The 21,832-nt window shown below is 39.4% G+C and overlaps 1 protein-coding gene across 8 annotated transcripts in view; it reads right to left on the bottom strand.

The window, feature by feature from the left end:
* Positions 1-21,832, bottom strand: part of ELAVL4 (ELAV like RNA binding protein 4) — a 145,695-nt gene that overhangs the window by 84,967 nt on the left and 38,896 nt on the right. The window contains exon 1 of one of the 8 annotated variants that reach the window (XM_033115386.1): positions 4,197-4,283. The exons of 1 other annotated variant lie outside the window; for it this stretch is intronic. In XM_033115386.1, coding sequence (XP_032971277.1) covers positions 4,197-4,205 — 9 coding nt within the window. In that variant the 5' untranslated portion in view covers positions 4,206-4,283. Of the gene's footprint in view, positions 1-1,744; positions 1,902-2,226; positions 2,439-3,532; positions 3,556-4,196; positions 4,284-21,832 lie in introns of those variants that run through there. 6 more of the 8 variants (XM_033115376.1, XM_033115382.1, XM_033115371.1 and 3 more) reach the window with 6 other exon arrangements.

Below are 21,832 nucleotides of genomic sequence, written 5' to 3'. Positions count from 1 at the left end.
TTATTTCTCAACTTGGATAGTGGCATGATCTGAATTTTTAAAAATCCACCAAAACACATTCTCTCTTTGCTTTCCCTACTGCTCTAGAGAAAGGTATAACATGCTTTTGACACAGCCTCATTTCATAACCAGTGCAGAGTGCTCATCTTGCTTAACTGAACACGTGATTTTGCTTCTGTCCTTCAAACGATGTCTTTCTTCTTTGGCCTCCTAAAAGACTTGCATGGAGACATTTAGCAAGTGTGTGGTGATGTATACAGTCTGTGTATGCTATACATTTCATAACCTCTACTCTACCAAGTCTTTGATTATACAGTTTTTTGTTCTGGTTTCAGTTTTTTAAGTGGCTTACCTGAGGCGTTTGTGCTTTACTTCTATCCAAAAAGCTAACTTATCACTATTTATATAATTCATAACTTAATCAATTTGTTCCTCAATAAATACACAGAGGTAACAAATATTACTAAAGACATAATTCAACATAATCTTTAATCTTTGGCTGGAGTTGACAGTGAGATGGGACTAAGCAAAGTAGAAATACAGGCCAAAAACCATGCTACACTCTGGGCTTCAAAGTCCAAGAATAAATGGGTCTGTGAAAAATTATTAGAAAAGAAAATAACTTTTGCATTTCTAAAAATTAAAACTATGCTCTACAAGCATGGACACATACATACACATATGTACACACACTTTTTAAAATACAGATACACCACAAAACAATATGTGTGAGGTACACTATATGAACTATTAGATTTGAATACAAATAAACTCAGATATTAGAAACAAAAACACAGGAAATATAAAAGTGGAAATATTAAGACTATATAAATTCCTTTAAGTGGAACAATACTAAATTAAGTAAACTTTTAAAATAATTTCTTTAGTAAATGTATAGAGTCCTGTGAGTCACAACAGTACTATAATATCTATTGAACTGTGTACTAAGGATGAATTCCCAGGTTAAGTGTGCTCAAGAGCTTAACATACGCACACAGGGCAGGTACAGGTGCTCAAAATCAACAACAGAAACTCTGAATGTGATTTCACCAACATCAAAATATTGTGAAAAGTAAACATGAACACAATGCTGACAAACACAAATAAAAACAGCTGGCTTGGATTTTCACTTTGTATTTAATTTGTATTTCTCTGGAGGTTATAAAAGTCACAATTTTTTTAAATTCTTTTCTCCTATCCATACTAACCTCAGCCCACTCGGTAAGACATAAATTAACAGGTATACCAAAAGATACTCTGGCCACTTTTCCAAAATAGGAACTGCATATTACAGTATAAATAATTAGCTGGTTTTGCTAGGCTAAAAAAATCCATGTACTTTGTATATTGATCACTTCTCCCAAAACCTCCACTCTAAAGTCTTTCAACAGAATCCTCAGACAAATGCACAAATGTCCTCAGAGGCCTTTTCTCTAAAGACAAAGGCAGAATCCTATTGTTGGGAAAAGTCAACCTTATTATTGCATTTCCAATAGTACCATTCATCTTTCAGAGTGAGGGGCTGACCGCTACATCAGTGGTGTGACATTTGTAAAGCAACAGATTCTCAATATATTATCTCAAAAATCAGGCAGGCGAGTCTCCCAGTCATGCATGATTTTTTTTTTTCCGCCACAATCCTCTACCACCACAGAAAGAAACTTGTCTCACTCAAGCAGCGAAGGCAACCTAAAAATGATATCCCAGAGCTATGGGGCTGCCAGTGCCGCTGTATCCCTCTTACCATAAATGAGCAGTTTCTTGACTCATTAATAACAATTTCCCTTAAAAGAAGTAATCTCATATCAGTCAGCCCCTCGCCACCATGCACACATCCCAAAGGTTGCAGATATCTCAGCATCAGTCGCCGGCAGCCAGCTTTCCCACACAGAGTCCAGATGGACTGTACCAGAAGCCAATTCAGCGTTAATAACTACCTACTCCACGCAGTGGAGAAGCCTTACAGGGCACAATGGGCTAGGAAACAGCAGCCGGCTGAAACTGCAAATAAAAAAGACAACCAAATTTTCCAAAAGCACCGAAAGGAAGGAACAGAAATGGAAGCGTGAATTGTATTTCCTTGACTTCCATGAGGGAAAAAAAAAAAAAAGGAATAGAAAAAAAGAGAATCCTTCATAAACACGGGGGGAGAAATGAAGCGAAGGAAAAGAAAGGAAAAAAAAAACAAAAACAGATGCTGCCCAGAAAAAAGTGACAAAATATTACCTCATTATTTAACAAAGCAGCATTAAGCGTCCTGCTGATTTCAAACATCTTGCCACAGATTTTGTTTTAAGAGAAACAGATAGAATCCTTTGCAAAGCACTCCGTCTGCAAAGGGTTCTTCAATTTTCTTGCGCGCCACGGAACAGTCAATATATTATTTCCCTAGAGTTTGCACATTAAAACCTCTAGTCAGTGAGCTGAATTTTCCCCTTATCTCACACACAGTAGACTCCTGTTATATGTACTGCTCTCTTTGCAAGAGCAGCCTGCCCCAAACATGGCTGGTGTTTAAACTACTCTTTAAAGTAACAGTTCACTATATAACCACCAGGTGGGTAGAGTGCACAGATTCAAATGAACCATCTTAAAAGACTGATTTTTGTTCCCCCTTGGAATAGCTTTTGGGTATAGGATGTGACATGAGAAACGCCAGCATCCTAACAGGCATCTTGTCATGTCTCTTTCTCTGTATGTTGTCAAAATAAATAAATAAAATTTCTTCTCCTGACTTATAGCAACAAAACAACAAAACAAAATACCATCATCAATTCTATAATAATAATAAGAACTGTGCAGAATGAAACACAAACAAGCTTTGTTTCATTCAGCAAAGGATGAACAAGGAAAAATCCAACCAACACAGAGTAAGGGGGGATACCAAAAACTCCACAGGAATATTTTCCTTTAGCAAAAACAGAGAAATATTGACTCATGTGATAAAAACTCAATTCAAAAATATGCATATGGACGAAGCACATACAAAATGGAGGCAAGAGTGTAACTTTTCTTCTGAGCAAAACATTAAGTTTATTTGATATGGTCTTTCATGATAGGAAATAACCAAACGCTTAAGAGTAAAGACACTGAAAAACAAATACAAAAACAAATCTTAAGCATCTCTTTTAAAAACACAATTATACAAATAGTTATAAACAACCAGAAGAGTAAACTAATCACATATTTCTCCCCAGTGCTGTTCTTTTCCCCCTAGTGCTGATCTGCTTTGAAGTGGAACATTTCTTTCGTATACTATTTTGGATGTATAGCTAACTTGGTGTCTCCTTTGTATTATTCTATTCCAATTAATCTGCTCTTCTGCCAGGAATAAATAGAAGGTCCCAAGCTGAAAGCCCTAAGTGATGGACGGGGATGCTAAAAGATTAAGAACCACCTGAACAAAAATAAATCTCATCACTTATTTTGTTACAAGGCCTGATTTTTAAGGAGAATTTTATTACTCACAGAGCATGCAAGCACCATTCTACGTTTCCTCGTATCTAAAAGAGAAACCAATGCATACAGATACCTGGGATTTTGCTTTCTTGGCTGAACAAAATTAAAGCCCTGGAATTTCCACATCCTCTTGCAAACACGGATGTTGAGATTAGTATTTTTCCAGCCTATCCAAGCAACATTTAGCCACACACAACAGTGACTGTCTCCTTCATCTTTAAGTCAAGGCTGAATCACTTAATACCATTTAACCTCCTCGCATATATTAAGTTTCAAGTGACAGTTTTTAACTGGGGAGTGAGAAGGAGGAGTTGCTCACATCAAATTCTGGTTGTATGCAATAAGCTAATTTGTACACTCACCATATGTCTTAAACACTAATTAAAAAATGTCACTTTCTTCAAACATTAAAATGTAATCAGCCTAGTAAATAAAATATTCTCAAGTTTTCTTGCCTTGGTGATAATTTAAAGAGTGTTTATCTCAAGGTAACCTCTCTGTTTTGATTACCAAGGAAGGTTTTTGATTTGAAAAGGGAGAAAAGGAGATACTGGGGGCTGGGGGTGGGGAGTAAAAAAAGAAAACCACAACTGAACGTAGCTGCATAAAGGAAAATAAGATGAAGCGGGTTTTTAAGGACCCATAGTCTTGCTACCCTAAGGCAAATCCAGCCAATCAATACCACCCATTGACGGTCTACCATCTGCCATGCTACCCAGAGATGTGGCTAAACAGACCTGTTCCATATGACTGTAGCCGGCTCATTTTCAGTCGATTAGGGCAGTTCCAGAGCATTCACATGCAATAGCACAAAACTCCAAGTCAGACTGAGCCTCTCTCTTCACACCAGTTCCTCTAAGCACAGCTGCAGACCTTCTCCTCCTGTTCTGGGTATCTGGATTACCTCTTCTTGCTCCTCAATTGAATTAGCAAAATGGGGTGGGAAGGTAGAGCAAACACACACACACACACACACACACACACACACACACACACACAGATAATTGCTGGTCCTTCTTCAGTGCCATGCACAGATCAGGAATTCCATGTGCTCTGCCCTAATATGATTATGGCACACAATTTAAATACTATGACCTGACATTTTCCTGTGGTTCAATTTCTTTTTATCCTCTCCTCTTCCTTTGAAAGATAAACCTAAACTGCTGGCATTTCTTCCTTTAGGGAAAATACAATCATCATGCCCAGAGAGTGGTATACCATATTTAAGAACTTTGGATAAAATTTAAATCATAATTTCCCTTTGGTGAATTGTGGTGCTGGTTTTGTCTTTTTTGTTTTCCTGTAGAAACATTAAATCAAATTTTATAGGAAAATGCAAACATACCCCAGAGACAAGAAAGATGCACCAGACTGACATGGAGTCTACTCGAAGGATTAGGGATTCACTGCTGAAGCACTCTTAGAGATAGATGACCTGACAGTGTGATGCCTTCCTCTTTCTTAAGTAGTTTTGCCTACTGTGGATTGTGGGAAAGAGCTAGAAGAATGCTACTGTGAGGGGGAAATGTAGACAAATGGCTGTCTAGTCCACTTAAATTGCCAAGAATTCACCTGTGCAGGTTAGCTAACCTAGGAGTCGTTCACACTTGATCTTCTTGCGTTTTTTTTTTTCCATACCACTACGCCTTATGCTAGAACAGCAGCTGAAAGCAGGTTTCTTTCCAGAATCAACATACCTTTGACCACAGTTGTAAAGCAATAGGGTGTCTTCCTGGGAAAGAAAATTTAAAGGATGGAAAAACTGACTTATTGTTAGTAAATTCTGAAAAAGGTAAATGCACACTTACTCAAGAAATCTAATTTCGGTGGAGTCCCTATCTGGACTTTCCCCTGACATAGCCTTCCTCAAAGCCCAAGAAAACTCAGCAGGGTCACTGTGTGACACACAGAGATTTCTGAAGATCCTTGCATGAAGGGATTTGGGGGGTCTTTCACTTCAGATGAGCTTTACTAAAATTTTTTTAAAAGAAAAGAAACAAACAAGGGACCCTAGTATAAATAAATCTTTACCAATCAAAGGTCACTGAGCAGATGAAGTGTGGAGTAGGTACTCATACCATTAAAGGATATAGTGTGAAACCAGCTTAATAATTTTGAAAATAATTTAATATAGAATTAAAAGAAATTCTGGACTCATTTATAATCTGTAACTACGAATAAAGAAATAGATGTATTGTAAAAAGCAAGGAAGGTTATTTGTAGAAGGAGGGAAATGTAAAGGGGAGGCGAGGAGAGGGAGGACAAGAAGAAATAAAGAAATAATAGGACTTACAAAGTGCAAATAAAAGCTGCTATCTTTTACCAGAAGTCTGCTGTATACCAAACACTGCACCAGGCACTTGACATGTACAATTTTATACAACTTCATGGTAGAGACAATTGTTATATCTAAGCATTTTTCTAGAAAGGTATCTTCCTTATCTAAAAGTGAGATCTTTCCCCATCATTTTGTGGAAGAATATTGTGTGGACAGAGTCCCGGAGAGCAGTTTCCAGGCTCTCGGCCTTGTGTGGGGAGGTGCTTACTTGGATAGTGGATGACCATCAACTGTGATTGGTTGGCCATCAGCTGAAACCGGTTAGCCAATTGGCTACTGATGTAACTGCGGGGCTGCGTTGATAGGTTGGTTGGTTGGCAGGCAGAGAAGTGAATGGCGGACTGCAGATCATGTGGCTATTACTGCGTGTGTCTGGCCTGGCCGCCAGAGAGAATATAGTGGTATGACTCCCCTACCTATGGCTCCGTGGGGGTTCCTTTTTGGCCTCGCCATATCCTGCGTTCTTATGTGGGTAGCGGGACCAGAGGCCCCGCAGGCCACCCTGCATGACAAATATGCTTAGTAAATATCTGTTGAATGAGTGAGGAAGATAGGCACAGATTAGAAGAGAAACGAAAGGGAGGACGGAAGACTCAATTTTTTTCTCAACTAAAAATGACCAAGAGACTTCTTTATGATGTTCTATCAACTAGGCATGTCCCCCAAAGTATCTCATTTAGTCTATCATTATGACCTGGCTGTAAATTTGGAGTGAGAGAGATACAGAGGATTAAAGCTGGAAAGCAAAACATCTTAGAAGGCAGGATCGAGTTCCCAGCCTCACTTCCTACTTCCTCTTCCTAACCTGGCAAAACTCCTTACACAGAACAGTTCAGCTGCTCAGCAAACACTAGTTGAATGAACTTCTATGTCCTCAGCCCCTCACAACACAGAGCCTGGCTCCAGGCAGCACTTAGCTGTGGGGAATGAATGAAGATCAATAGTTAACACTCATCATCACCACAATATTATCCCAAGGCTTATTTCATTAGATTCAGCTACCGTGTTTCCCTGAAAATAAGACCTAACTGGAGAATAAGCCCTAGCATGATTTTTCAGGATGACATCCCTGAATGTAAGCCCTAATGCATCTTTTGGAGCAAAAATTAGTATAAGACCCGGTCTTATTTTAAGAGAAACATGGTAGGGGTTACTGAACACTTTCTCAGGGGAAAATGATGTGCTAAGCTCCCTAAGTCTCAGTTTGCTCATCTGTAAAAATGGACACAATAATGCTACCCTTAAGGTTTGTTGCTAGGATTAAAACACATATCGGTTTGGTGGAGGCAGCACTCTAAACAGTAGCTATTATTATTAAAAGGGAGAACAAGGAAAAACTGTATGAATTAGTACCTAGCTACAACATGATTCAATCATGTTGAAGAAGATACAGTTCAAAGACTCACAAAACAATTAGAGAATAAGGCAATAATAACAAAGAAAGGCTGAATGGTCTGTTCTAGTTCTAATGAAAAATACCTGCTGCAGATAAACACTTTCCTCGTCCTGTGGGCAAAGTTCAGCTCTAAATACTTAGTGTAAAGAATAAAAAGAAATACAAGTTGTAGTACCCACATTCAAGGAGCTTACCATCTGCAAAAGGAGCTTTCTTTATTATGCACGAATCCTAGTAGTATAAGGAAGAATGGTAAAATAGCATCAAAATAAAATACTAAAGTTTATTCTGTTTCTTTAGATTCCACATATAAGTGAAATCATATGGTATTTGTCTTTCTCTGTCTGACTTATTTCACTTAACATAATACCCTCTAGGTCCATCCATATTGCCGCAAATGGCAAGATTTTTTTAATTTTTTTTTTATGGCAGAGTAATCTTCCACTGTATTTGTAAGGTATATAAAAGTCTAATCACTGTGTTGTACACCTGAAACCAATATAATATTATACGTCAACTGTAGATTAAAAAATTGAAAAAAAAACACACCAAAATAAAATACTGAAGGATAGTCAATGGTGCGGATCCCATCTGGAGTGGTAGGGGAGAGCTTCAGAGAAGAAGCTGGAACTGAGGCTAGCCTTAAAGAATGATGGGCTATGTCTAGGAAAATGCAGGCTATCATACAAAAACAAAGGTGGGGGAGGAGAGGATAATGGCAGCCAGCTCATTTGAGCTAGACCCCCTCTAAAGTTTCCTCTGAATCTACTCCAACCTCTTCCATTTTAAAAAAGTTGTAAAAAGAGAAATATTATGATATGATAAGTGTGGGAGAACAGACCCTCTTATTCAGTAAGTACTTTTATAAAAGGAACAGGAAGTAATATTTATTGAGCACCCACTATCTGTCAAACATTACACTAGGTACTTTGCCTATACATTTCATTTAATCTCACAACTCTGAGGTTTCCAACAAGAAAACTAAAGGCTAGAGAATTTAAGTGATTTTCGGAAGATCACACAGCTGGTAAGAGGCAAATTTAGGTTTCAAACTTATGAGTATGTATGTCCAACCTTAGTCCACACTATTTTCACTATAAATACTACCCTATATAGAAAAAATGTAGATCTAAAAAAATTTAAGTCTTATTCTATGTGTTAGTCTATACTCAGAAACCAACATTCAGAGCAACATCTGCTGACATTGAAAACAATAACAATTAAAACAAAACCAAACTAACCTAACCTATGCCTGCCGTTTCAGTATTCTGCCAGGTGATGATAGAATGCTAGTCCTGAGACTTACAGGAGATTTTTTTCCCCCTGCTATTATTTTGTGTGTGTGAGATTTCCTCCTCCATCTCCACAGATAGAAGAAAGAGTGCCTGATGTTCAGATGGAATCACCTACTAAAGCCCCCATACAATCTTCCCAAATATTTTCCAAGTTTTATTTATCAAAAATTCAACTGTTAGCATAATTCTAAACTTCAACTATTTTCAAACAAATCTGTTACAGATTGTACTCAATGAATTATAGTTCTTTGTTACTTTCACACTGTACTGTGAGCCTGTAGGGTAGCAATTGTATGTTTTTTTTGCCTTCTAATCCCAGCGCGCAGAATATCAGTACCTAGAACATAGTGGGCAATCCATAGAAGAATATAGATAATTGGTTCCAAATATTTCAGAAAAACTTTTGAACCAATTGCTTAGGGCACAATTATTTGGTACTTTATTCATTAATAGATAACTTTATTTATCGAGTCACCCATAATTCTGAGTTATTATAATAGCCCTTTCTTGAGGTTGGTCATCAGCGGAAGGATTTCTCTCAGTGGTCAGACACTTCTTCTGTCTTAGCCACAGACAGTCTATCTACATTCATGATAAGCTCTGCCCAGCTCAGTAGCCTAGTTTACCTTTTCAACCTTTTTATGCCCAGGAAGGTTGCTTCCTTTCTCTATGGGAGGTGAAGGAAAAAACATGAAAAACAAGAGAGGCATGCTATATAACTGTCAGAGAGAAGCAACTCTCCACGTGACCTTTTTGAGTTCTTCCCCTCTCTGACTCTGAAGCTGGGGTGGTGGGGGGGGGGCGTGATTTAACTACTTTTAAGCAGAAGATACACATTAGTGCGGAGTAGCCCATTTCCCTTAGCAACCTCTTAGCAACGGGCAGCTTCAAGTTCAAAATACCTCCTTGAAAAAGATCGCATCTTTAACGAAGATGAGTACTTTTTTTATGTATGGTTTTTGAACAGAAGTTTTCAACATTACAATCCCCAAAGCCTTGAAGGCTACAAATACCTATTTCATGTTAACCTTCCTTTAAAATATTATGTAGTACCCATAATGACGCTGGGCTCCTGCAAAATTTCAGTCCCTGGAAAAGCCCTACTCCAACTCTGAAATTATTCACAAATACATAACTTTTATCAAGTCACCGTTAATCTAGGTTATCATAGAAATTACACTTAAGTTCTTTTAAAAGGGTTATTGATATTGACCTCCCTATTTAGTTTGCTCCCTGAGAAGAGTGAAGAACAGTTTTTAAAACCTACATCAGGGTTTTACAAATTATATTACATGTAACCTAAGGCTCATTGGACAGTTTAACGAAAAATATAAAAAAGAATTCCAACTTTACCCCAAATTGGTACTTACTGATTTTATTATTTGATACCTACTTTGCCAACATAAAGTGAATACATAAAATGAATCATGGGATAATCAAATAACCGTCACATTTAATTGTTTTTACATTGTCAGTGAAATGAGAATGCTAGCAAAAGATTTTGTTAGCCTTTTACAAGCCTGGGAATATAAAACGTGTGTGTCATATACGTTATGCATGTCATTAAAACTTCCATGTTGATCAAGAATTTTCAAACTCTTTTTTTTATCTTAAAGGTTTCCCAACTCAAATAACATACAAACTTCTGCTTATAATTTGTTCTTTATTGTCTATTAGCACATGGGTACCTCGGGGCACAAGGAAATAATTTCAATGGACTCTACACTGCTAAAAATTTATTATCCTGTAAGACCACATAATCTGTGTGTGTCCATTATAGCTAAAAGACAGACTTTCCCACCAATATCTTTCACTTGGTATTAGCAGGTAGCCAAACTGTGCCGTCCACCTGACATGAAGTTTTACACGTTTCCATGTGTAAGGGTTATACAGAAGAACATGCCTACAACAATGGCCCTTGTACACAGTAAGCGCTCAATGTGTGTTCCTGAAAGTAAGGTCCATTTTAAATCACGAGGAAACATATCAGGTGGAGCCAGGAAACCTCAAGGCCAGTTCTACCTCTATCACTAATAATTCTATGACCTTGTGCAAATCACTTCTCCTCTGAGGACTGGAATCTCCCTAACTAAATAAGAAATGAAACTAGATGATTTCTGAAGTCTCTGCTAGCTCTAATATATCAGAGTCTACAAATAAATAGTGTTTAATTAGCTAACAAAATTTTTGGTAAAATTAACTCTGATTTTCAACTGATTTCACAGTGCAAAAATACTGGCTAAAGGGAAATCAAGCTTTAGAAGATTTTTAGAAGATTTAAATCTTTAGAGATTTAAAAATTGGCCTCAACTATGGATCCACGTTAGTATTATTATGTTCCAATATCTAGTCTGGTCACCAGAGTTTTTATTTATTTTAATAAAATGCAGAAGTGGAGATGGTTGATTAAAATCATTAGAACCAAGGGCTTTGACCAAGACCTGGATTAAGTCCAGATATTCACTGAATTTCAGTGTCATCTTATTTTAAGTGGGGACAGTAATAATGCCTAAGTTTATGAGGCTTAAATGAGATAATGCATGTAAGGCACATATTACAGAGTACATGATATTCTGTTAAGTACTCAAAGTGTTAACTACTTTTTATAAAACACGTGAAATTGTTTTTATAGGTCAAAAGCAGGCAAATACCGTCAATTTCATATGTTGTGTTACTCTCCTGCCTAAGCCACCTTCCGTGATCTTTACTCCTTATATCAAGCCCCATTACTCATTATGGTATTCAAGGCTCTTTGCAACCTGGCCTCCATTTAGGCTTCCTCATTCCTCTGGGACATTCCCTTCTATATATACAGCTCTAGACATGCCAGTTTATTCTCCCATATCGCTGGGTCCTTCTACCCCATGCTTTTGTTCCTACTGTCTCTTCCACTTGGAATGCCTTCTCTCCCTGGCATATCACACTCATCCTTCAAGGCTTCAACCTCACTAAGCAAAATTAGCTGCTTTATTATCTGAGCTTTTATAGCAGTTTATTCTTCTTGCCTCCACAGACATCATGCCAGAGTATTACCACAGTTGTTTATAGGTCTATCTCCACGAACTCTTTTCAAGATATTTTAGGGCAAAGGCTGTTCTTATTTTCCTTTGTTTCCCTGTAGCGGAGTGGCTGTCTCATAGTTGGCACCCAGTAAATATTTGTTAAAGTAAAATGAATATATTCACCTGGCCGGCTAAGATATGGCTTCTCTTAGACATAAATGATAAATAGATGAATCCCAAAGATGACCCTCTCCCCCACAAAAAATGAATTTTTAGAATCTATCCCTCCACAGAATTGTTTTTCCATATGAGAAACCTCTGCCAAAAATAGGTCTTTTTCCTCTCTAGAAATGACTCTAAAGTGGAAGTCACTCCCCAGGACAAATCCATTGAGCTGAAGCCATGAGCTTTCAATAAACATTGATTTATGGCTAGAGATGACAGTGCTCTGGCTACAACCTTGTCTAGTGAATATGATGTGAGAGTTTGCACACAGAATTTGTGCTTCTATAGCTGGAGAGGTCTTCAGTCACAGAGAACTCCAGTAAGCCTTGGATGACGTGAAAGGTATGGAAAACGGAAGGGTACTGCTGACGTTGCCATCGGGAGTATGCATTCATCATCTGCCCACACTCCCACATTCTAGGCAACCAGGACTCTGCAAAAACACTGGGCAGTGCAAAGGCATACGAGAATTAATAGTATATTCTAAATATTATTTAGCTAATGTTACTGCCTACATAGAAAGTAACATTAGTTAATGTTTAATGTGTGTATGTATATGTGTGTATAAAATTATACATATATATATATATATATATATATATATATATATATATAAATTAGTTTAAAAGGAGAATGAGCAGTTCTGCAACTATAGGAGTATCAAGCTATTTAGACAGTTTGTAACTTCAGAGGGTTTACTTTCAGTTTTTCTTCCCAGTAAGTGCTTTTTTCTAAACAAAGTCTTATAAAAACCCCTAATATATCAATGAATAAAATAGTGCTGGTCTCCTGGTTGGGAAAAGAGTGGGCCCCACTAAACATTTACCCCACACCCACACACTTTCTGGAGTACTCTGAGGAACTCAGCAACCAGTGAGGAAACCAATCTAGTCTACAATAGATGAGACTACATACACTGGGAAAAAAGTGAATTGGGAATCAAAAACTTGGGTTCTAGCATCAAGGCTCCCACCCGTGGGCCCAAGCCGCCTTGTCTATTACATCTAATTTACAGCATTTGGTAATTGCTCTCCAAGATTCCAAATGGAATGCCTGAGTGTCCGAGGCTTCCCAAACACATAGGAGAACTTATTCCTTTATATACCTCCATAGTCCTCTCATACTTTCTATATACCTTAAAGCAGAGGTGTCCAAATTGCGGCTCGCGGGTCAACTGCGGCCCACAATCCATTTTTTATGGGCTCGCAGCAAATTCCAAAAATATATTTAGTTTACTTAAATAAACCAGGTGAGGCAATACGTACTTCACCTCAAGTGAGTGGCCCGGCTGTTTGTGAATTTTACCGCATATGGCCCTTGGTGAAAACCGTTGAAAAAAGTTTGGACACCCCTGCCTTAAAGTATCACAATTAATCTACTTTCCCATTACTCTTCACTTACAGAAACCAAAGTACAACATTATCAGTGGGGACACTCAGTGTTGACAACATACGTTTCACAAGAACACAGAAAGGGCTTGGAAAATAAAATAAACCTGGTGTCTTGATCTTGTCCTTCAAGATATACCTCTCTCCAGTCAAGAAGAATTGTCTATAAACTTCTCAACAGTCCTGCCAACCACCTAATTGTGTGGATTCTCTCTCCTTAACTTTCCTTATACCCACTGCCATTGCCTTAGTTTGACTCTGCATTTCTCTCCTGCGTTATTCTCATCTAAATATCTTACCTCCAGTTTTGACTGAACCCCATTTACTGGCCACAGTGACCTTTCTAAAATTCCAATCTAACCACATTGCTTCCTTCATTAATATCAATCAATGTCCATCCCTTCTTCTGCCGAGATTTTCAATGAGCAGACCTCTAACAGACTCCACAAGTTTATAGGACATTATTTCATGACACAAATGTACGTAAGGTCATAATCTTCTTTTGCATGTGTTTCTCCTCAGCTTGAGTTCCTTGAGGGTGGGGCTCATATCTGATTCATAATAAATGATGGTTGAATAAATTAAAAAATGCAACCTTCCCTAAACAAAGCTTCTAAATATCTGCTTTTCTCATTTTTAAGCTACAGAAAGCTATAGGTAACTCGGTTTCATTTGCAAAGTACTTCCATATAATAACTACCATCTATTGAACATTTACTGTGTCAGGCACTAGTCTTTGCTCTTTGCATGCATTAACTCACTTAATATAAAAATAATCTTATGAGGTAGGTAGTATTTTTGTTTTCCCTGCCTTGACAGATGAGGAAAACTATGGCAGAGTGAGGTTAAGTATCATACATTGACTCATTATAATCATTCAACAAACACAGTGTTTACTGTGCTATTCTCACGGCCAGCTATGAGAAAGACAGGCTATGTACAATCATCACTTTGAAAGAAGGGTCAAGGAGAAACTATGTTTTGTTTATCCTTAGGGATCCCTGAAGTATCCAGAATAGATTCACACTCAATAAATATCTGCTGAATAAGTGTTGAATTGATGATGCTCCTGAAATCTGGTCATGGGGCTTTCTACATCAACCACTTTCCTTGCTAATGCCTGAGAGAAGGGACCCCTCCTTCTCTTAGTGAAACCCAGATACTTTTGAGAGTGTAGGGAAGCTCTATCAATAATAGTAGAGACAACAGGCATAAACCAGCACTGTCCAAGGCAAACCAGGTTACATGGTCACCTTAGCTATGACCAACTTCACCTGATACCTAGTTATGGGTATTGACAAAGTCCCTGGCTAACATATGCTGGGGTGGTCAACCATGCTAAGACACTTAGTACAGCAAAGTGTGAGGAGCATTTGGTCAAAATAAAAGAAAGGAGAGAGAGAGAGAGAGAGAGAGAGAGAGAGAGAGAGAGAGAGAGAGAAAGTCATATTCCAGAAAGTCCATTTATATTCACACTCTACAAGAACACCTTCTGGAACTACATTCGGGGTAACAATAGTTAGGTAAATGAAAATGTACACATTTGAATATGTCTTTGAACAAGCTATTCTCTCTGTCTAGAACCCAATTTCCCCTCCTTCTTCACCTTGCGGAACACATACTCATTCTTCAAAATCAAGTTCAAGTATTAATTCCCATTCATTTATTCAGCAAGTATTTATTGAGCACTTAACAATGTGCCAGACACTAGGGATTCAACACTAAGCAAGGCACACAAATCCCCTGCCTCAGGCGTTTACACAGGACTGGGAGCAGACAGTAAAGCTTCCAATTTTCCCCAGACAGAATCAGCTGTTCCCCATCTGACCTCTCACAGAACTGGTTCCTCAGATTACTCCATTCCTCACGGAATTGCAATTACGGCCTTCTATGTCTACCTTCACTCAAGACTGTGAGCTCTTTGAGGGCAAGAACTCTTCTTCATCGGTGTCCCCAGTGGCTGACACAGTGCTGGGTTACCTCACTGAACAGAAAGGACACATGCTTTCCCTCTCACAATACCACAGCCTGCTAGCATTCCTTGAGCTCACTGCTTGACTTCTGAATATTTTAAAAGCACTAAGCAGTTCCTTGGCCCCCACGATGTACTGTTCTTAGCCCTGGGACAGAGGATGCAGCAAGAATGTGACATGGTTCAGGATCTTTGAGTAATTACAATCAGACTAGGGAGCCTAGGTTTACTGATGAGAACAAGAACGAGAATAATCAAGGACTAGATTGGGTGGGTCAGACCCAAAACATCCCCTAAGTTTAGAGAAATAAGATGTCAATATGGGTACAGGAACGAGAGTGAACACAAGTATTATAGACTATCATTCTTCACTTTTAGCCCAGCAATATTTCCAGGGTGTCTCCTGGGGTTCACCAGTCCCAAAAACCATCCCCACACATGCCATAATATCCTTATATGGGCCATGTTCTCTTAAGCTTCTATGCATTTGCACAGCTGGTACCTTGCCTGGGATGCCCCTATATCCCTTGCGTGTCTGACAGTCATTAAGATTCAGCCCAAATGTCACCTCCTTTGTGAGACCATCCCTGACCTTCCCAGGAAGAACTGATCATGCTTTCACTGTGTGTCCAATCCTGCTCCTACCCCACACACATATCCATCGTACCCTGTCTTTCCATATCATTGTATCCATCATTTATTTATCTGGACGTCTATCTCCCCTACTAACTGTGAATTTGTTAAAGGCAAAGACCCTCATTCATCTCCGTATCTCAAGCACAACGCCTGGTACAGAGTCTGTGGATGGACAGAAGGAAGAATGGATCAACATGTAGGCAGAGTCAGTTATAATGAGCTGAAGTGACCCCCCCCCACACACACACACCCCAAAAAACATCCGTGAATATAATCTCATATGGTCTAGTGAAAGAGTTTGGAAGTGTAGGGGTCTGGGTACTACTCTTGAATTCATGTCTTACAGACCTTAAACAAGTCACTTAATCTCTCTGGACCTCAAGTAGTCTTATCTATTAAATGGGGGATAAAGCATGAAATCCCTACCTCACATGATAATGACTGGGAATTTTAAATGAGATGATAGAAAATGTTGTTTTAATATAACACGACTCAGGGGGGAAAGCAGCCACAGAAATATTATCTGGAGGTATTTTTAATGGAGGCCAATACTTTTTTTCCTTCCAAACTGACACAGGGCTGTGCTTTTTCTAGGTCTGTTAACAGAACAAATAGGTGACAAACCTCTGTGTTGAGAGTCTCTGGGGTGAATTTCTTTTTCTCTTGCTAGATAGGAGAAAGGATTTGTCCTCTTTATGGGTCTGGGGTTTCAACTCTCAAGGTCTAAACATTTTTGATGGCCTTGAACTAATTTCGGTCACCATCGACAGAATGGGAGTGGAAAAATCCCCACCACATCTGCCTTGTCAGGGGGTGGAGGAAAGAACTTTCTAAATAGCCTCATTATTGGTCCCAGCTGAATTCTGCTCCTGTTCCATGATGCCAGCAAAAGCATTTTAGTAAGATGCTGCCAGCATCAAAAGCAGATCCACTTACGGTTTCCTGTAAGCGTATCTGCAATGGCAGAAGGTGGCGGGCAGCCAGGTGTGAGTGTGCGTGCTAAAAATCTCCAGTACATCAAGCTGGAAGAGCACTTTATGAAATGAAATTCAACGTTCTATTTCTACTCCAAGAACTCAGTTTAAGGCACCGGAAATTCGGCTGGGTAATTTGGCTCCAAGTCTCTACTGTTTTACTGAATCAGAACCTCTCAGAGAGTAAGGTCCTCTACTTTCTTCTGGCTTGAATGTCCTCCACCCCAAATCAGGGGGTCAGTGGACTTTGTTTACGTAGCTCCAGGGAGAGGAATTTATTCACTACTTTTTCAATAATTTGCCCAATTTGGGGTTAGCTATGGCCATGGGGCAGAGACCATCAGATGTCCATTCATTTGTTTCCTTTTCTGCCTGGCCACCCAGCTAAAGACCGCAGTGGGGCTGAGTAACTGAGTTTTGGTGATTGAAATGTGTGTGGAAGTGGTCACTTCTAAGCCTGGCCCCTAAACAACTTCTGTACGATGCTCCATCTTTTCTCTTTCTTCTCTTGCCTACCAAGTAGATGCAGAGGGTAGAAGAGAGAAGTCTGAGGCCCTAAAGGAAAGCAGAGTCACCAGTTGGGAAGGGCTGGGTCCCTGAATGACTGTGTGGAGCAAAGCCTCCTGCAGACCCACGTTAAACTATGAGTGGGAAATAACCTTGACCGTGTTAAGCCTCTCAGATTTGAGGGTTACCTGCTATAGAAATTCACCTATTCTGACTAATACAGACTGTTCCTTCCATTTTTTTTTTTCAAATGACAATACCAGACTAAGTGTCTTGGAAGTTATTGTATCACCATCTTCTTTAGAAGACTTATTGGTACACGCAGTATAGAGCATCTTAGTACAGCTGTGTGTATGACTAGCTGCTAAAAAGTGAAATGGAGTAGTAGGAAGGAGAAGGAGCAGGAAGGCAGGGGAAGGGGATAGGAGAAGGAGGGAGAGGTGGAGAAGGCCACATTTTCTCAGGGACCAGAGTCCTCATACAGGTGAGTTTCATTTTTACCTTAAAACAACCCTATAAGATGGACAGAAATATCACCATTTTAAACAGGAGGCAATAGAGACTCAGGCGGATTGATGTCCATCACCTCTGATTGAGCCTGCTTGGCCTCTGCCATTTCCCACTGATCTCAGCACCAGGACATTTCAACTGCCTCCGGTGGACAGACCATCTCACAACTTCCACCTGCCTCTCTGTTGCCCAAACACAGCAACCTTAGAATCCCTGTTACTATGCTTTACATGCTGGGATCCCAAATGCCAGGTTTTTACATGACGCTTAAAACAAACCAGTGAGTCCTTTGGACATTGGGGTCCCCCATCCGGCTGTTCCTCTGAAGGTGGTCTTAGCCAGCAGCGGTGTTCTCCTGCATCTGGCAGCATCCTTCCTATCCTCGATGGTATCTACTGAAAAAATCCACCCACCTTCCAGCCCATTCTAACCACCGAAAGGGTCAGAAAGATGTTTTTAAGAAGCCAACTCTTGAGAGAATGTTGAAATTAAACAAAGTTTCAAAAGACATATATCAGAAGTTTTCTTTTCTTTTTTCTTTGTTTAAGTATCACAGTTAGACGCAATGGTAATCATTTCGGAATCTAAAAGGAAAACCTTCCAAGGTAACAATGGTTTCTCCCTTTAACTTTATTTGGCCAGTTTATAAGTGTCTACATTAGGTACCTCCTCTCTGCTCTTATAGCCTCCTTTGGTTGCTTTCCACCATTACAGCACTTTTCACACTGTAATGACCGGTTTACAGGTCTTTCTTTCCTGCTACATTGAGAGTTCTGCAAAGCCAGGACCCACGTCTGATTCTCTTCTTTTTCCCCAGTAACTGGCAGTGTGCCACATAATCCTTGGGGTGCTGGTTCATTTTCAGGGTGGCTTGTAGTCTCAGAGCTGCTCAACTCCTCTGCTGTAGAGCCCTCAAACATTGCTTTGGGTCAGCATCGTAGGCTATGTATGATATGGGGGAGCTAGGGCTGCACCCAGCCTGCTTCACAGAGTAACTGCCAACCCTGAGTAGGAACCAAATACAGTCGTTTGAATGGATCTGAAGTGTCACTGCTGCTCACCAGGGTTTAACTGATTATTCTACTATCTAGCATTTGGAGAACAGGGTCTGTGGGAGGATGTGAGAGGTGTTGGATGGCTATGTGTGTGGGTGCCCTTTCTTGTTTCCTGGTTTCTAGTGCCCTGAGTGATCCAAGGAGACTGTCTGTCCTTGGAGGTGGAGGACATTTGGTGGTTAACATTACGGAAGTAGCATTACCATTCTGCTAAGACCTGCAGACCAGCAGTTGGCTTTCTTTTATTTCAAGAACCTTATGAGGCATGATGCCATACATTTTTAGATCTCACACTTTGTCTAAGGTTCCATTGTTAAATGTGTGTTTCCAATTTTGACATCAGCTGGATCCATCAGTGCAAGGGCACCAGCTCTGTGGTGGGGAAGATAAGAGGCTCGGAACTTGTTAGAGATGCTTTTGGAAGAGTTGGTCTATAGAGAGAGAGAAGGGATGAGCTGGATGACCTCCTCAAAGGAGTCTATGATTCAAATGTTTTACATAAATGTTAATGAATAACTCAGCATGGCAGAGAAGACAAAACCAGCACAATAATGCTGTTCAGGTATTATGTGCATTTGCCTTTAATTAAATGATTTCAGGAGCCCAAAAGTGAAATCCCAGCCCAGCAAAGACCTCTGGCTGCAGTGACATCACCAAGTGAATGCATCCTTTACTTCTGATTCAGTGGAGGACAGGCCAGCTTCCATCCACCAGTTCTATTTGTGAGCCAGGTATTTCCAGTCAACAACAAGCTATTTCTTACAAGTAAAGCAAGTGCTCAGAAGCGCTCACAGCTCAAATTCACAAAAGGTACCCAGAGCATCAAAGGAACAACCATCAAAATAATTTTTCTAAACCACAGGTCATCTTCAATGATCTTGTAATTTGAATGTCTATTGGGTCTACAAACCATAATTTAATAAGACGATAAAACTTTTGTATTAGTCAGCTTGGATTGCCATAGCAAAAGACCATAGACTAAGCGGCTTAAAAACAGATGTTTATTTTCTCATAGTTCTGGAGGCTAGAATTCTGTGGTCAGAGTGCTATGGGTTCTGATGAGGGCACTCGTCCTGGTTTGCAGATGCAAACACTTTCGTGTCAACTGTGTGCTCACATGGCAGAGAGAAAGAAAGTGTGCTTTCTCTCTTCCTCTTCTCATAAGGCCTCCAATTCTATTGGATTAGGACCCCATCCTTATGACCTCATTTAACCTTAATCACCTCCTACAAGCCCTATCTCCAAATAGAGTCATATTGAAAGACTTTCAACAGATGAATCTTGGAGGGACACAATACAGTGCATAGCAACTGTCATGTAGAAAGTTCAGGGTCTTCAGATGGTTACAATTTAAGTCACATCACTGAGGTGAATTTCACAAAAGTAAAAAGATGTTTATCCTCAATGGGTTATTTTAACAAAGATTTAGGAAAAGAAAACAATCTAGGGGATGTATTCTGTTTGTTATTTATAGCCAAAGTTGTAAAATATATTGCTTTAGAGATTGTGAGAAAAGAGGCAATGACAAGTACTAGAGTGGAAGGCATGAACACCAAGCATCTTTACTCTAACTGACTAGCTGCGCCATCGTGGCTAAATCCCCAGCCCTATCTGTGCCTCTGCTTCCTCATTATAACAAGGTGGTTTAAACGGGAAAACACATTAATTTAAAATAAACTATGTTTCAGAATTCCATTTCTGTTTGGCTGTTTGGGGGATTCAAAGCAGTATAGTGATTAGGACAAGAATCTCCTACCCCAAAGGGGTTTACATAAGGAAAATAATGAATGACAAAATAAATATCCTTAAACTGTGGGCTCATTGTCTTTAGTTTTAAGCCCACAGATAATTGAGTCCCCCTCTACGCCCACCTTCTTCCTTGGTACTAACATTCTCCCTTTGGAAAAACAGATGAGGACAATCAGTAGCGTTGGGGAATCTCTCCTTCTAGCTGAAGAACAGCCAAGGCCAAAGAGTGACTTGAGGGGCTCAGAATGAAGGACTGGCCTTGGATCTTCAGAGCCCCTGAGACAAAGCACTCACATTACAGCAGCCCATCCCTTCCAGAATACAACACACAACCTCCCCTCTCTGCAAAGCAAACAACAAAGGAACACTGGCCCCCATCCAATTATCTGGGGGTGGGGTGGTGGTGCGTCACTTCCAGGGGAGCAGGAGGGAAGGGTTGGGAGAGCTCACAGCAAGAAGAGCTCTGGAAATGTATCTCTTGTATAGAATGCAGGTTTCTGGCTTAAAAACATTAATTCTGTTGCAGAGAGCCACTGAACAATTTCCCAAGGATTCCCAAGATCTCTTACGCCATAAAAAGCATCCTTATTATATTAGTATGCTAAAAGGTTCCTCTGCATACTATTCCAGGAGATAGCAGGGAGAGCATGAAAAAAAGCTGAATGATTCCAAGGAACTAAACAAAGAAATACCTTTAAAGCGTATCCAGTTATGCCTCATTTTGAAATGTTTTTTCAAAGCCCAATTGGAAAAAGGATCACACCAGTTTTGGGGAAGGTACTATAGAATCATGTTTTTACAACTCAAACAATTTCAATGTTCCTTTAATACAATAAAAAGCACCTTCTAAACAAGACATGTTTATCAAACCATAAAATAAGAAGAAATATGAGTAACCATTAATCCAATCTTGGACATTTCTAAGCTTAAAAGCAATCAACAAGGAAAAATATTGATAGAATTTACTCCATGTAAATTAAAAACTTCAGTAAGTCTTAACAGTAAAAATTATAAAGAAGACAAGTGGGAAAAATATTTACCATAGATACAAAAAAGGATTACTGCTTTTACTATTTAAAGCACTCACATAAATGTATTACAAAAGATATCGATATAGACTCAGACAAAAGAAAACACTTGAATGAACAATTACCCAAAAGAAGACTGACAACTGGTTAACAAATGTGGGAAAACATCTAACCTCACAACTACCGTGTTTCTCCGAAAATAAGACCTAGTCGGACAATCAGCTCTAATGCGTCTTTTGGAGCAAACATTAATGTAAGACCCAGTCTTATTTTACTATAATATAACACCCAGTCTTAT

This window comes from Rhinolophus ferrumequinum, chromosome 9 (assembly GCF_004115265.2).
Source record: "Rhinolophus ferrumequinum isolate MPI-CBG mRhiFer1 chromosome 9, mRhiFer1_v1.p, whole genome shotgun sequence".
In the NCBI taxonomy this organism is placed as follows: domain Eukaryota; kingdom Metazoa; phylum Chordata; class Mammalia; order Chiroptera; family Rhinolophidae; genus Rhinolophus; species Rhinolophus ferrumequinum.
This window is presented reverse-complemented; position numbering and strand designations above follow the sequence as displayed.